The sequence below is a fragment of the Ascaphus truei genome, chromosome 1, assembly GCF_040206685.1.
Source record: "Ascaphus truei isolate aAscTru1 chromosome 1, aAscTru1.hap1, whole genome shotgun sequence".
Lineage (NCBI taxonomy): Eukaryota > Metazoa > Chordata > Amphibia > Anura > Ascaphidae > Ascaphus > Ascaphus truei.
The window spans coordinates 102064192-102080121 of record NC_134483.1 but is presented as its reverse complement, the minus strand read 5'-3'; the positions used below and the strand labels follow the sequence as shown (position 1 = coordinate 102080121).

The 15930-nt window shown below is 42.7% G+C and overlaps 1 protein-coding gene across 1 annotated transcript in view; it reads right to left on the bottom strand.

Annotated features, from left to right (window-relative positions):
• The window catches only part of RASA1 (RAS p21 protein activator 1), a 64637-nt gene that overhangs the window by 35854 nt on the left and 12853 nt on the right, over positions 1–15930 (bottom strand). The window contains exons 2-6 of the mRNA XM_075592712.1: positions 3222–3374; positions 2084–2219; positions 1164–1234; positions 730–847; positions 196–227 (exon numbers count right to left, since the gene is read on the bottom strand). Of these exons, the coding sequence (XP_075448827.1) occupies positions 196–227; positions 730–847; positions 1164–1234; positions 2084–2219; positions 3222–3374 (510 nt within the window). The remainder of the gene's footprint in view (positions 1–195; positions 228–729; positions 848–1163; positions 1235–2083; positions 2220–3221; positions 3375–15930) is intronic.

Below are 15930 nucleotides of genomic sequence, written 5' to 3'. Positions count from 1 at the left end.
ACATGTATTACTTCTGTGAAGAGCTATGTACATTAATGGCGCTATATAAATAAAGACATACAATACAAATAAAGACATACAACACCAGTTGATAAAAGCCACAGAATTTAAAAAACGGCAAAAAAATAAACCCCCAGGAAATTCATAAACTGCAAAAATTGATAAAAATATAGATTTAGATATCTTAATACTTACACTTTGCCTTCATGTGGATCTTCTTCCCTCCCCTGTGAATCACAGATATGTGTAAATATTGAAACAGTTTACAAATCATATCATGTATTATATTCCAATAGATCAGAAGGGGTTACAGGATTAATTTATGTTCCCAACTTTGACATAACCAAGTAGTGCAGCAACAGTCCTCATTTAAACTTTTATACCAATACATTAAGGATTTTGTAAAAAAAAAAGACAAAAACTTTAATCATCTCGCAAGTAACAGCAATATTTTTTTCTCTGTATCACCTTTGGGAAACATTATAATATGTGAACGCCTTCAAATATGCAGAGAAATGTCAAGTGAGGTGTCCACAAATACAGCATTCTTCAATGTACGGTACTATTTTCCTCTGTCCTTGGCACTGATACTTGCTTACCTAAAAGTTATTAATGACCCTGTCCGATATAACAATAAGAAATTCCCTCCGTCACTAAACAATTCTCTTGTACACATTCCTTAGAATGATTAGGAAGATAAATAATAAGTTGAAAATGGCAACAACTGACCACTTCTTTCACCAAGTCTTCAACTATAAGACCTTGCTCGTTCGTTCGGAGATTGGTAACCCACATCCATCCATCCTCTAATTCATTATGGACAATAAACATGTCTCCTTTCAAGAAACTGCAAGAGGAAAAGTTTTCACGTGACAAATAGCTGGCAATAGTGGGAAAACGGTGCAATAGGCCAGCAAGCTATGTTGAATTTAACAATATTGATGTACAGTGAAATTAATTAAAGTAAAAACAGAAAAAGTAGCCAGAAATAATACAGCAATGATTGGAAGCACTGCTAAAGCACAGGAGGTGCACACGATTTAAGCAAACACGTGTGTCAAGAGTGAACAATACTACAAATGTCTGATTATTAAAATTAACATAGCATGCAATGTTTAAAGTTCTAATGCTTTTTATACTGCGTCTCATCAGCTAAAAGGTACCTTATTTCATCCGTATCTGGCACTTTAGTATAAGGAAGAATGGCTCGCACTCGCCGCCGGTCTTCCACAGGCTGAGAAGGAAAAATCCACAATTTTAAACTATGCTAAAAGTGTAACAAATCTATTAAACTTGAAAATCATTTCTAAACACATTAGCTGCTTAAAAATTGTGTTTCAATGTAAATCTGACAACTTTTGGGTAAATGCTGTAGCTCAATATTCATACTGTGCATGGCATTTTAAATTTATGTCAAAATATAAATATACAACATTGCAATTACAATTTGAATGATATTCACATTTGTACACGTTTCTATAAAAATCTTCAGCCACTTCTCCACCCACCATCTACAAGACGTTATAATTGTATTCAAAAATGGTTTTATAAAAAAAAAATATTTAGCCAGATAGAGGGATGCATGTGTTTTCAACATTACTCCAAAATTACTTAAAATGATGTAGATAGAGATAGATATAGCCAATAAAGAATATCCCTTGTGAGCACGTTCACATGTCTTAGGCCAAGTCCCCGCTAGCGCTGATCAGGCTGAGCGGGCGGCGCTTGCGGAGGAGACTTACATATATAAATATATGTAAGTCCCCTCTCAAGCATGAGCGCGCTCAGCGCCAGCGGGGACTTAGCTTTAGACAGGTCTGCACCCCTGCCTTTCAACCATTATCACCTAGCATACAGTGCTCCCATTGCAGCAAGGGATTCTGGGAAATTACATGCAAATGAGCACACAATGTGTCACCTTTTGCCTGGAATATCCATACACATGGAGCCCATTTAAGCAGATGCATCGCCGTTCACACAGCTTTTAAGCACAGCATGGGACTAGCAAAGCAAGTCAAACCACTCACAGACATGTTTCAACCTTTATACACACACACACACACACACACACAAAACTACTTGCCTCTGGAGGTGCTACAGGAAAAAGGAGTTTTTCTTCTTTTAGTAAACATGACACATGACTATAGTATCCTATAAGGTCTGAGAGTGAGGAAAATCTTCGCCCTCCAATATAGAAATCACCACACATTGCAATTATCCTGTGAGGAAGAAATAATCAGTTTCCATACAGTACATACCAAAACATTTTGCCCGCTGACATAACATTTATCTCATCTCCTGCAGCATGGGGTTTTTAACCTATGTTCAAGTGAAACTTGTGGCTCCCCAAAGGTATCACACCAAAAAATGTAATGTAATATTTTAATTTGTTAAGAAATGTATAACATAAAAGCCTGTGTACATAAATAGGATAGGAAGACTGCGGATCCATGAAGTTACAGCTAAAAGTTAAAGTGAAAGGGGTTACAGTATTTATTTATTTTTAAGATAGAAAATCAAATGTCATACTCCGATAAGTCAAGGTACTGGTGAACCAGTTCTTGAGTTAACATTAAAAGTTTAGGAAAATTAATGTTGGTCTGCCTTAGAGAGGCAAACCAAGGCATTTTTTTATTTTATTCGCTTCATTTGTTTAATAGAGGATTGAAGCAGAGGGTCTCCGGAGCTGGACCCCAATAATTTCAGCTCAGGGGACCCCCTACTTCCGGAGATACTTCCGTAATGGGTGCCGATAGCCGCTCCAGGGTTCCTATTATGGCCGATTTTCAAAGCTCCCAGGCCCTGCGCGCCAATAGGAAGCCGCCACGTCACCCGATGCAGCTTGCTATTGGCCTATGTGACGCGGGAGCTTTCAAGGGCTGAAAACTGCAGAAAGACGACGGCACCCCGGAGGTCTGTCTCTCTGGAAGAAGGGGTCCCTGGAGTTGAAAATTAATGGGGTTCGGCCCCAGAGACCCGCTGCTTCAATCCGGTATTCATTTAAAAACAATGCAAATGTTAGTCAAGAATCTTTGTGGAGTCTATCACATGGTGAATGTTTCTCTTTACCAAACATGCACAGTGTCCTGTTCTCTGGCAGGTGGAGGTTACCTTTGTATATACTACAATGTTGATAGATTTCATTGTTCTTTAACCTCTTTATAATTAGATAATACAATTCTCTCTAGGTTACAGTAACGATTGAGATCTTTCCTGCTTACCTAAAATGGGTGACAACAGTAGTTTTGCTAAGGAAGGAAAGTACAAATGATCCTGGTCTACGATCACTCTCCCTGATTAGATAACTTCCAGTCCTGCCAGCTTGATAGAGACGTTCTTCTGCAATAGTTCTATCCAGCTTGCCATGATACCACCTGAAAAGATATGGAGTAAGACTGCATGAGAAGGTGAGCTATAGAAGGACTACGCAGAACCCTTACTTACAAGTTTCCTTGGGATTCAATAAATGGATTGGCCACAACAACAACCAAAAGGATATGATTCCAAAATACTTTTCCACTAGCAGCCATAAAACAAGTCAGGGGCTGATTAAGGGAATATAGTGACAACTTTATGTAAACCAAATATTTGCCAATAGAATTAAACAGAAAATGAGGGGAAATCTTACTGTATTATTCTGCAGTTCTCACACAGACAAACCATCCCCCCTTAATATTAATAACATACATTTTACATAAAGTAATTGCATTTTTTATTTGTATGTTATGTATAGAAACAGAAGATATGCAAAGGGGGTGAGTTTTCAAAGTGTCGTATTAAAAAAAAAAAAAAAAAAGAAAAGGAACTCTGAGAAAGGACTACAGATGGAAAGGAAGAAAATTTGATAAAATGGGAAAAAATATTGCCGGTTAAATTTACATTGTGTGTACATTTTTAGGACACCAATTGTTTTTTCCCAATTCGCAAATCTAAAATTCAAGGGACGTTCTACAACATCTATTACAGCTGTGAACACTTGGAGTAGTTGCTTTTTGTATTACAGCTTCAGATGATTCATTCAGGGATTCTGCCACATACGTTCAGAAAATAGACATTATCTGGATGTCGCATTGCTTAAATCACTGTCATACCAGAAAATTGTTATGTGACCAAATCCGTTTCATGTGACCTTAGGACTCACCACCCGCTCTTGTAAAAATTGAGTTTTGGGTGCCGGCAGGCAAATTATTGAGCTGGGGGTGAGGGGGCAAGAGAAGGATTGTGGTGCTGGTGGGCTGAATAGGTGCACCAGGGCACTAGGGCGCAGACTGGCAGTCATTGAGCAGGAGGGTAATGGGGCCATATACATTGGGCAGGGAAAGCAACTATTCTGGCTGTCATCCAGTCAGCAGCACTAAGGCCGCGTTCACACGGGACTTCACAACGCTGCGTTCGCACGCCTCCATCTGCTGGGCAATGTGTCATCATCCCCAGCAGACGGAATTATCCGACAGAGCGGGAGGTCGGCGGCGCAGTGTCACGGGCGGAGAGCAAATGGATGGTGCTTTTTTTTTTTTCCACAGCACTGTGCTGGAGCTCCCTTTAGCACGGAGGATAAAAGTAGCAATCCGGCTCCATCCGAGGCTGCGCTGGGCTCGACCCCCCCCCCCCTCTTCACTGCCGAGTCTCAATTTCAGCAGCCAATCAATGTAAACGTCTGGACATTGATTGGCTGCTGAAATTGACGTCACGCTGCTGCAGCCGGAGATCACAGATTGAAAAGACACCCGCGACTGCAGCAGCGTCGACGCCGTACTTTGCAGCCAATGGTAGTTTCAATACTTAACACTACCATTGTCCGCCAGGCATCTGTGACCGTGTGCGCACGTCGTGTAGTGTGCTATGTGAGCGGGGTCTAACACTCATGAGTGCCCTTTTACTGCTCTTCTTTGTTCCCATGAACTTTTCTCCTTTCTATGTTCAATATTTCAACCACCTCTACCGCTCAATGCAAGATACACTCCTGCAAGTCCCAATATCACCTCCTTTCTCTTCCATCTTGTTGCTTTGCAGCTGATGTTTCTCCTAACTATGGCCCCCTTCCATAGTCTTAGGATGCGTCCATAGTGGAACGTGCTAGCTTCCGCACGCTCGCCTGCAGCAGGAGATATTTCCTGTCCTGCAGAGGTGACAGGGAGGCGTAACCGTGACATCACAGAGCTGTTTGCCCTCATTGGGCGAATCGCTCACGTGATCCGGCCGTCGCGCGGGAAATACAAACATGTTTGTAGCGCGAAGCGCCAGTCTCCCCGTAGCGCATGCACACATTGTAGTCCTAGTGTTTGTTTTGGCGCGAGCTACGTAGTTTGCACTATCTCCTGCACTGTGGATGTAACTACTTGTTCTCTTCCTTGCTTCAGACTCATCTGTGCCAATTGTAACCTCTTATCTATTCCCTGTCTCTAATCAGCCTAGCCCTCGTCACTTTACTCATGTGCTCTCTGAAATGCTCACAAACACAGGTCCTAACTGTACATGACCTCTTCCTCCCTCACACCAAATCTCCTTTCCCTGACTAAAACTTAAATCTCAGATTCTGACCGTTACAGAGGCTGCACTCTCCTATGGTGGACTTTCCTTCTCATAACTCCTCGCTCCTGTGTGGTGGTGGAGTAGAATTTCTCTATACACTGCCGTTTCTAGTCATTATATGTTCCCACTTCTATCCTTCCCATCTTTTGAATTTTACGCTCTACAATTTTTCTCCACTTCCATAGGTATTGCCGTCATCTATTGCCCTTGTTCCAGCACATCCGCTGTCCTCTCTGATTTCTCCTTGGAGACTATCATATGCGGCCTCCTGAACTGCTTCCAGGACCCATAATGATAGTTACAACTTAACAGTTTTTGGAAAAAACAAGGTTTATTTTTTTCTTCGCCTTTTCTGTTCTCAGACATCACCTTTTCTCAAACTCATCTTCCACTGTGCCTCCGCTCACTATATTCCAGAGCCTTGTGATCTTTAAGCTCTGGAAGTCTCTCTGAGCTCTAAATGCTGTATCCTGCGACAATCTCATCACCACGTCCTACTGCCTAGAGAAAGATGGTCAGCTTTCTCTTTTATCACTTAACATACCGGGAATAGCAGCAGATGTGGGTGTCTTTCAAACACTTTTTAACAGAAGGCTCTTTTGTGATAGAACAAAACACAAAACAGCGCACAACGCTCATGGTGAAGTAAGAGTGAACAATGTATATTAAAAAGTAATTCAAGGTTCTGCGTACATCAGATAAAGGTAAAACAGGCATGTAACTGTAACTTTGACAGTTGTTAAAACTCAGGTATCAGAACACAGGAGAAGGCTGCACCCAATGTCAGGAATCTGCAGTCATATCAGGCTGTGCTTTCATCTGCTGGGCTCTTTTAGAAGCGGAGGGTTCCCTTTAGGCTTCCACGTAATCCAGGTAGATAAGTCCCAAGCTCCGTTTAGGAGTAGCTGGTAGAGGGACAGTCTCACCGATCAGGGTCAGCTCAACCAGCAAAGTGATAGAATACCAAGGGTACTAGTAGATCAATAAAAGTATAATTCCAACTAGTTTCGTAGCAACTATAAAGGCCACTTCATCAGGGAATGATTTTGTGATAGGACTGTTTGGAAACTGTATTTACACACACAGGTAAACGGTTTCCTGTTTAAACTAATTATGCTGCAATCATAAGCCAAAGAAAGAAGAAGGAAAAACAATAATTACCCGATAAGATGAGAGCACACCCAAAGGAAATAGAAAAATTCCTTGCGATGCAAATGAGTGAATATTTTATTTTAATGCAGAATCTCTCAACAAGACAAAAACAGACAGTTTAAAAAAATTAAAAAAAAACCTGCTATGAAGGAATACTGTACCACTTAACTGTACATGCAAAATGAATTTACCCCCCAACAAAATATATATTTTTGTAAGTGCACATTTAAAGCAACTGTGCAACTACCAGCCACATAATAGGTTACAATTACACTGTATACTATCAACTTGTCTTGGCAGGTTTTAAAAACTTCCACAACCTAAAGACCCTGTGTAAAAAAGGAAAACATCAAACACATTTCTCACCCCACACTTCAAATACATCTACAGAATAATATTATTTAAAAAAATTAAAAGGCCAAGTTCAAGCTTGCATATCTAGCCTTAGTACACAGAGGGAATAGAAAAAGAAGAAATATCCGGAGCCACTGCAGCGCGCCGACAATCAGCGGAAACGAACCCAGGTATATAGAAAAAAAAGGCTTCATTGCTGCACACACATGGACAGGTATTGCCGTGTCCTCCCTCTATGCGTTTCACGCCAAGGGTGCTTCGTCTCGGAGAGTGCCCGGGGAGTCTTACAACGGTAATGTTGCCCGCCTACCACCACGTGGATCGGGGAACTGATACAAACACCGTGGTTCCTTTCGCCCAGATAGGAAGACAGGCTCTAGCGGCAAGGGCTGACAATATACCTCTGAGCCCCGGTCGTTTAAATTGAGGCAGTCCGTTACCCCCCATCTCCTCTCTCCAGAGACGATAGCCAACAAGATTTATTTAACACTGCACTGTGCATGAGCACATTACTAGAGTGCAAGACAGCAATACAATCTCGCGTACACAAAGGGAATGCCAGAGCATAGTCGCCAAAGTCTGACCTATCTGTAAGTAGTATGCTTTTTGTGACACTGGTGTCTATCATGCATAGTACAGATTACTAAATTCATTCTGAACAGGGTCAGGTGAAATGTTATTTATATGAGGTGTACACATTACTATTAAACTAGCAATACTACATTTCTCCCCCCCTCCTCCCCCTTCTTTCTTTTTTATATGTAAAGCATGTGGCAATGTATATTCATACTTGCTTACCAAAAAGCTGGCAATCGTTTGGTGCTCCTGTTATAAATCTGTAAAAATCCTGATTGTGTGCCTAACGAAATGACCGCCTTTCAGTTCCAATCAATCGTTCAATCAGTGTAACTCAGCAGCTACAATCTATTTTTACATTACTAAAGGTAACATTATCTATTGTTATAGTTTACAGCCCAAACTGCTGGGAATATTGGCAACAAATGATCACAAACAGGAAAATGTTACAAAGATCTTGCACTGCTGGGGAGGTGTGCTAAACCCGGCTATAGAAATCAAAGGATGCTCAGTATATTTAAAAACTAAACATGGCATGGAGTTGAAAAAATAAAAATACAAAAAGCAGCCACTATTATCCAATACTATCGAACTAATTTTAAAGATCAACTCCTGCTACAAGTTAAAAAATACAAAAAAGACAGAAAAGCCCAATGCTACATCCAATGTGACAATATATAGTAAATAGTATATAGTTAAATACTTCAATAATAATATTCTCATAAGGGTCATTTAGTTAAACCCTTTGGCCAAAGTGGTATAAGCCTGCAAGCCGCGTCAAGGCATAGCCAAATTTGCAGGTCCCAACACTAAACTGTGTTGAAGATGCTTCAAGCTTTTAATAGAGGCTAAAGGAAAATATTGGGAGATTAATTTGCAGCACTTGCTATTTGCCTACCGTGAGGTACCACAAAAATCTACCGGCTTCTCTCCCTTCGAACTCCTATATGGTCTTAGGGTATGGGGAGCTCTTGACTTATTCCGTGAGGGATGAGAGGACAAGACTACCAATACTGATGCTTCTGGGCTTCAGTATGTGGTAGATCTCAGAGACCAGCTAGAAATGCTTAGGGGGTTAGCACGGGCTAATCTCAGACCAAGCAGAAGACTTGGTATGATCAAAATGCCCATAGTAGATCATTCATCCAAGGACAGCAGGTACTTGTTTTGAAGCCCACTCGGCAGAACAAATTAATGGCTGCCTGGTCTGGACCGTACACGGTTATCAGAAAGATGAGTGAGTGCAACTATGTTGTACAGCTATGTTGTACTATGATGGAGAGACAGGTAGAAATAGGACCTATCACATTAACATGTTAGAGTATTTTACATAGTGTGGCATCAGTTTTGGCTATCTGTAGCCCACCGATGGGGGACCTGGCGAGCAATGCTCTGCCTGACCTCGTAGGGGAATCTAAGAAGGGGGGCACAGTAGAGCAGGTAGACGTAGGGTCCCAGCTCAGTGCACAGCAGCGTGTGCAAGCCAGGGCATTGCTAGAGCAGCATAGGGTTCTGTTCACAGACAAGCCTGGCAGAACACATCACAGATGATTACCGACGTATACATGTTCCTATTGGAGGTTCACAACTGAAGCAGTTTTAATTGAGCCCCTGTTCGCGGGCTTTGTGTTTTAAAAGTTGGGTTTGCAGTCACTCTCCTCACTCCCAGACGAAGCGCTAGCATAGCGTGAAACGCGTAGAGGAGGAGGCTGTGCTGCAGCCTGCTGTTTTACAAGTGTGTGTCTTTTTCAATAAAGCTTTTTTTGTACAATCACCGGAACGGACGTCAGATTTGCTGTTTGCTGTGGCACCAGATACTCTCTCTTCATCTCTGTATGCTCACTCTGCCGGATGCAGCCCGTGGGAAGCGCTACCAAGGAGCAACAAGACCCAAGACGGAAGAGCTGACAGGGGTAAGATTATCTTTCTCTACCCCTGAGCCCCGACTATCATAGAGGTCCCCCTATGCTCCGTTTGCTTCCTTTTCAGCTACTCCCACTACTAAGTGCTGGATTTACACAGTGGGATGTCTGAGCGCATACCTTTGGATTACTTTCTGTCAGCAGCTCGGCTTCACTTGATGGTCAATGCATGATTTCTCTGATTGTACTGAAGCTTAACCTGGGACCTTATCCTATAGAGCTGTGATACACTATTGGCTCACGTGGAAGTTTGTCCAGATTGACTGTCTTACATACACACACACACAGCAGGCTGCACCATGGATCTTGAATCTGCCAGCCCTACAGACACTGTTTTTAGTTGTTGCAACACTTCCCACCGGGCACTCAGGGCAGAAGCCATTTTCAATGATTCCTCTGAACTTTTTTGTGAAGATGCAGATCTTAAAATGCATTTTACTAGATTGGAGAAGTATTTGCTTCATGACCAAAAAATTTGGTGGGAGATCACGACCATTGAAAAATATAATGGAGAAAGGTGTATACCAAGAGGGTTACGCCTGACTACAGCACCATCCTTTGGGTTTGATAAAGATGACTTTGAGCGCAAATGGTGTATGATTTTGGATGAATGCTCATTCAAGCTTATGGACCTCATTATCCAACATAAAATGCTGGAAAAGAAATTGGTGGTTAAAACAAGTGAATGATTTAAAAACAAAATTAAAGGCTTTTTCACACATTGATAGTTGCAAAGATTTAGACTCTAATCTGGCTAGTAAAATTAAGAAGCAAGAAAAAATCATAACCATCACCAAGCAAACTAAATTTGAACCTGATAATGCTGATTATGGAGGCCAAACAAGTATATATTTGGCAAAAGGCAACATCTAAGATCAAGGGTAACTTTAATAAATCTAAGAATTGCAATGCGAAAAAAGACAGCACCAACAAATCCATCCTTAAAACTCCCAAAGACCGAACCCAATCCGGACCCTCAGACAGTGCTCATACAGCACATGCAGTTTCCTTTACTCTCTCAGAAAGTGACTTTTGTCCATCCTCTGGAGAAGAAAATACAACTTCAATTGTTATGTCCAACCCTAACAGAGCGGAGAGTCAAAAAGCTCCAAAAAATGGGGGAAGACAAGAAGTAAAAGGAAAAACATACGGTGGAATGCCAGCCAAAAGATTAAAGCTCTAGATGAGGGACACTGCAATGTGATTAACATCTCTCAATATGAACTCACTGCTGCAGAGCAGTCCGTGTTACATCTAGGACTATCTTTTGCTCCGAATACACGATTCAGCCTATTCTCTACTATGGGGGACGTTTACTGTTTTATACGTAAATTAACCCTTAAACGGTTTTTTTTCCTCTAGGACTGTTCAATATAGAGACAAACTACTGGACAATGACATTGTCCCTCTATTTGACATTAATTATGCCCAGCCTCCCTCCCTAGATTTTCGAGATTTGTGATTTCAGCAGGATTTAACAGATCTCTTTAACGAGAACACTGCCTATGATCCTTCCGAATTTTTAGGAAGGCAAGAATCAGGTTTCAAAAGTAAATCGAAATGTAACCCCTCATATATGAAGGGACAATTTATTGATACCTTCCAAAAGGCGGTGGAACATGATCTGTTACTCCTGGCTGGAGACATCAAAGCGAGGGACACTGGGTTTCATGGGCATAAGCAGGATAACCTCACGGTCTCACAGAGAGAGGCCATTAAAGCATTGTCATTGAACAGTCAGATTGTTATAAAAAAGGCAGATAAGGGGGGTGCTACAGTTGTCCTAGATATAATAATCTCTATCTCAGAGGCATCGAGACAGCTGTTAGATATAGAAGCATATAGTATCTTGGCAAGCGACCCCACCATCTCCTTTCAAAGGGAATGTGGTGAACTTTTGGTTGAAGGAGAGATGTTACATGTTCTCTCTTCCACCGAAAGGGACTTTCTCATCACTCCAGATCCCATCATACGCATTTTTCATCACCTTCCCAAAATTCACAAGACACTCACTACACCCCCAGGTAGACTCATTATTTCCAGCATTGGTTCCCTGGGTGAACATCTCACAATATATAGATCACTTCCTTCAACCACTTGTGCATAATTTACCTTATGTTATGGACACCAAGCACATTTTATCACTCCTGGCACACATCTTATTTATGGGTTACCTTAGATGTAGCCTCTCTTTATAACATCATTCAACATGAGCACGGTATCACTGCCACCAGGTTTTTTCTGCAATCACAATCCACCTTATCTCCTGCACATATCACATTAAGGCTGAGTCCCCGCTGGCGCTAAGCTCGCTTACCTTCTTCTATGTGAATCAGCACATCTCCTCTCCCGCTGTGCTCACGCGCGCACACACTCTCCCAAGCGTTCTGCTTGGGGAGACAAGGGAGAGATACTTTCCTGCATGGGTCACATGACCCTGCTCTGACAAATGGAAAGAGAGAAGGGGCGTGTTCTACTCTCCTGTCTCACACACACACACTCTGACACTGAATCCAGCATGGTACCTGTAGATCACTCCCCTGGGATGTCCTTATGAGCTTATGCCTGAGCCCTGTCTATGTGAGATACTGGACCCCCATAGAAATAAGCTGGGCCCACTGAACCTCGGGCTACCTGTACTGGACAGAAAAACTAACGTGCAGTCTCTGTTCTATCACTATTTAATTAACAACTAATGTGGCATATTACCCCTCTCACCTACTTCTCTAGCTATGTATTTGTAAGTATAACTCAACGTCCTATGCAAGGTAACCTTTCTTGCGCTGGCAGGCTCCTTAGGAGCGGGCCAGTAGTCATGAGAGGCCTCTGTCCCTGTCTCCTGTTGTGTCCCAGCTGAGTTTCAGTACCATCGTCATGTAGATTTAAGCATTTCTAAGTAGTCCTCTAAACATTGCCTAAACATCCATACACGTTCTTCAAAGAAAACACATGGGCAGCGTCAAGCATCCGGGAGAAACCTGACCAGCTAGGTTACACACAAGGGACAGCCCAGGACTCTGTCTGAGGCTCTACGAGCAGCTTCTTTGCATGCTATTACCGCAGATGTCTTTAAGTGGGACCCACAGGTTGACCGGCCTCCCCGCTAGCAGCATAAAACCCCTAACCCTTAGGCCCCTTCCAGACTTATGTCCCCTTTGTGGTATAATCCAGCAACTTCCACAGTCCAGGTCAAGCCTCTAATGTCCGGCCTCTACCCCCTCCATCGCGGTACTCACACACGTTGCTCGCTCACCAGGCTTGACCCTCTGTGCTGTCTGGGCTGCTGCTGCTTAGGAGCTGATGTGTCGTTTGTACCGCATCCTCCGCATCCATCCCAGGGCACTCCGAGGTTAAATTCGCTGCCCTGTAGCTTGATGTTCCTTCCCCCCTCCTCCCCGCCAAAAGGTACTGCTGTCTCCGCTGCATCCGACTATGGGGCTTCTCCATTGGGGTCATTCACGACGGGTGCTCTTGGTCAGGGTGCTCCAAAAAGGTTTTGGGTGCGCTCTGCCCTCCGCTCGCTCCGACGGGATCCAAGATGGCCACTGCTCGCATCATCTTTGGCTTCAAAAGAGGTGGTGCCACTTTAAACTGTAAAAAAACACAACCAGAATGGAACCATTCTCCTTTAAGGGCTTAATTGCCATCAATTAGCAGCTTTATCCTTCCGTTCACGTTCTGGGCTTCTCACTTCCCTCCAAGCTGGATTGGGTGTGGACTCCCCTCCTGAAGCACGGATGGTAGAGTTTGAATTCAGGTCGTTTTCTTAGAAATGCATCTCCTTCCTCCAGGTGCCTCATTGTGACCATGTTTCCATTTTTTAGCGCTAAAAGGCCAAAAGGGGAAGATCCCCTTAACGTCTTGGTTATAGGGAATAGATTCCTTCTCCTGGTTTAAGTGGTGGGGGACAAATCTTGGAACACCTGAAGCTCAATCCCTTCAAATTAATTGGTGTTCATAGCCCTGGTAATTTGGCACAACGCGTCCATTACTCGAAAGTGACGAAAGCGCATTATAATATCTCGGGGGCGGGTCCCCTGGCTGAGGTTTGGACTGGAGAGCTCTGTGACAACGGTCAAGTTGCAAATCTGCTTCTGATCTGTCACCAGGTGCTGATCTCTTCTAGCGCTCCTGTCATCCGATCTTTCTCTGTCGGAGTCAGAGTCCCCACTCGTGGTTGGAACCCTGGAGCCTCCCCCACTCGCGCCATCTTGTTTCTTTTTAAAGTAATCTGTTAAAACAGAGGATATTTTCTTGGATTTTGACCAGGTGGTCATCCTTGGAGGTTCCGCTGCTGTGGCTATCTGTGTCCACGGTGAGGATGTGGTTTTTATGGCGATTATGCTCTTTATTAGTGCAGGTGGGAACAGAGCTCAGGAACCAAGCGTCCAATCATCCAGCTGCTGCGCATGCGCCTCGAAAATTATTACTTTAACTTGCAAATGTATTCTTATTATCGTTTATTTGTGAAGCCCCAACATATTCCGCAGCGCAGTACAATGGGGTACGGTGTTATGTTTATTACAAAAACAAACAGTTGCATACAAGGGAGGACAAACATGCAGATACAATAATAACTATTTATATAGCACCTTTCTCCCAGCGGGACTCAAAGTACTTCACAGTTACAAAAAGAGATACAGAAGAAAACATTTAAGGTTATAAGAGTCCGAAGAAAAGATACAATACAGGATGGGACAGTACTGCAGCTACTAAATAGGTAAACAGATAGGTCTTGAGCCTGTTTTTACAGATTTCCAGAGAGGGGCCTCTCTAACTGTACGAGGCAGACTGTTCCAGAGAGTGGGAGCAGCGTGGCTAATAGGTCGGCCCCAAAGGAAGTCAAGGAGATTCTATGAACTTCATCTGCAGATCAAAGTGAGCAAATGGGAGTATAGGGACCTAGAAGCTCTTTCAGATAGCCGGGACCCTGATCTTTTAGTGCTTTGAATGTCAGCAAGCCAATCTTGAAATAAATGTGTAATTTTCCAGACACAAAAATCTAGTCTGGATAATAATCCAAGCTAGAGAAGAAACCCACTATTGCACTCTATGGGGGCAACAAAAGATGGGACAATGTATAATCCCAAGCTGCTAGCCTAAGTGCCCAACGACGCAAAACAAAAAAGATTTATTGGGGAGCAATAGATAGTGTATCTTGTATCATTTTCCAGACAGCCAGTGCAGAGAATGAAGAACAGGTGATCTGTGGCAAGGTCTGGTTAGTTAACAACCTGGCTGCAGCATTCTGCACAAGTTGCAGGTTTAGTGCACAAAGGTATGGGCAAGCTAAGTAAGATCCTCTGGGGGAGCAAGTGCTTAATCCTGGCTATGTTCAAAGAGGTAATGAGGGCCCTGCACATGATCTTACAATCTAGAGGGAATGAGGGACAATGATGAAACCAGAAGGTAAGGCGGCTGCATATTGTAAGATAAGGTGCGACACAGGTTAGAATATGGCCCAGTTTAACTGCTGAAACCATTAAGGTTTTGGGGGGAAGTGGGGGTGGGGCGATTTAACATACAGTAGAGACTGGCCAAGTGACACAGCTGGTCCCAATGGGGTTGGAGGAGAGTAGGATGATAGAGGTAAGGCGATTAGCCTTACTTGAAAAAGTTTTTGAAGGGAGTTTTTAAACATCTGAAAGCTGGGGGAAGAGTCTGATGGTATGTGATAGGGAATGCCAGAGAGAGGGGGCAGCACAGGAGAAGTCTTGTAGGCGGGAGTGAGAGGAGATAAGGTGAGAGCAAAAGCGGATGTCATGGGCAGAAATTAGTTGGCATTTAGGTATGCATTTGTATTAAAAAGGTGCATTCATTGAAAAGCTCATTTATAATGGAAAAAATAGCCATACCCCAATTACAAGCGGACACCATGCCAGCATCCGACATCATGACATGTAGCACGTTGACGTCAGACATTAACACACGAGATAATGTCTCTAATGACAACATTAAGAAAGCAATGAAGTTAAACATATTAGAGAAAATAAACAAGCGCAACTAATACTTAGACCCTATAAGACATAGACCCTATATCTAGGTCTATGTATCCCCAAACACTCAACATAAAATGGACTTCAGGTCTGCATTTGTATGCCTTTTGTCAAGACTTGAATGCAGATACAAATTCTTATCTATGACCATAATTTTGGTAAGGACTCAACTTAATATCTGTATATCTAAAAGTGTTAAGAAAATTAATGAACATGAATAAAAATACAACAGAAAAGAAAATTATAAAATGTTCAACCCATCCCAGCAAAAATGTATGTATAACAGATGAATAGAAAACTATTCTGGAGCAGAAATGAGAGAACTTCGAGTGTGCAAGTCCGACAGAGCGAGTGTGCGAGCGTCAGCCTGTACATGTGGGAAAGAGTGTGCCAGTGTC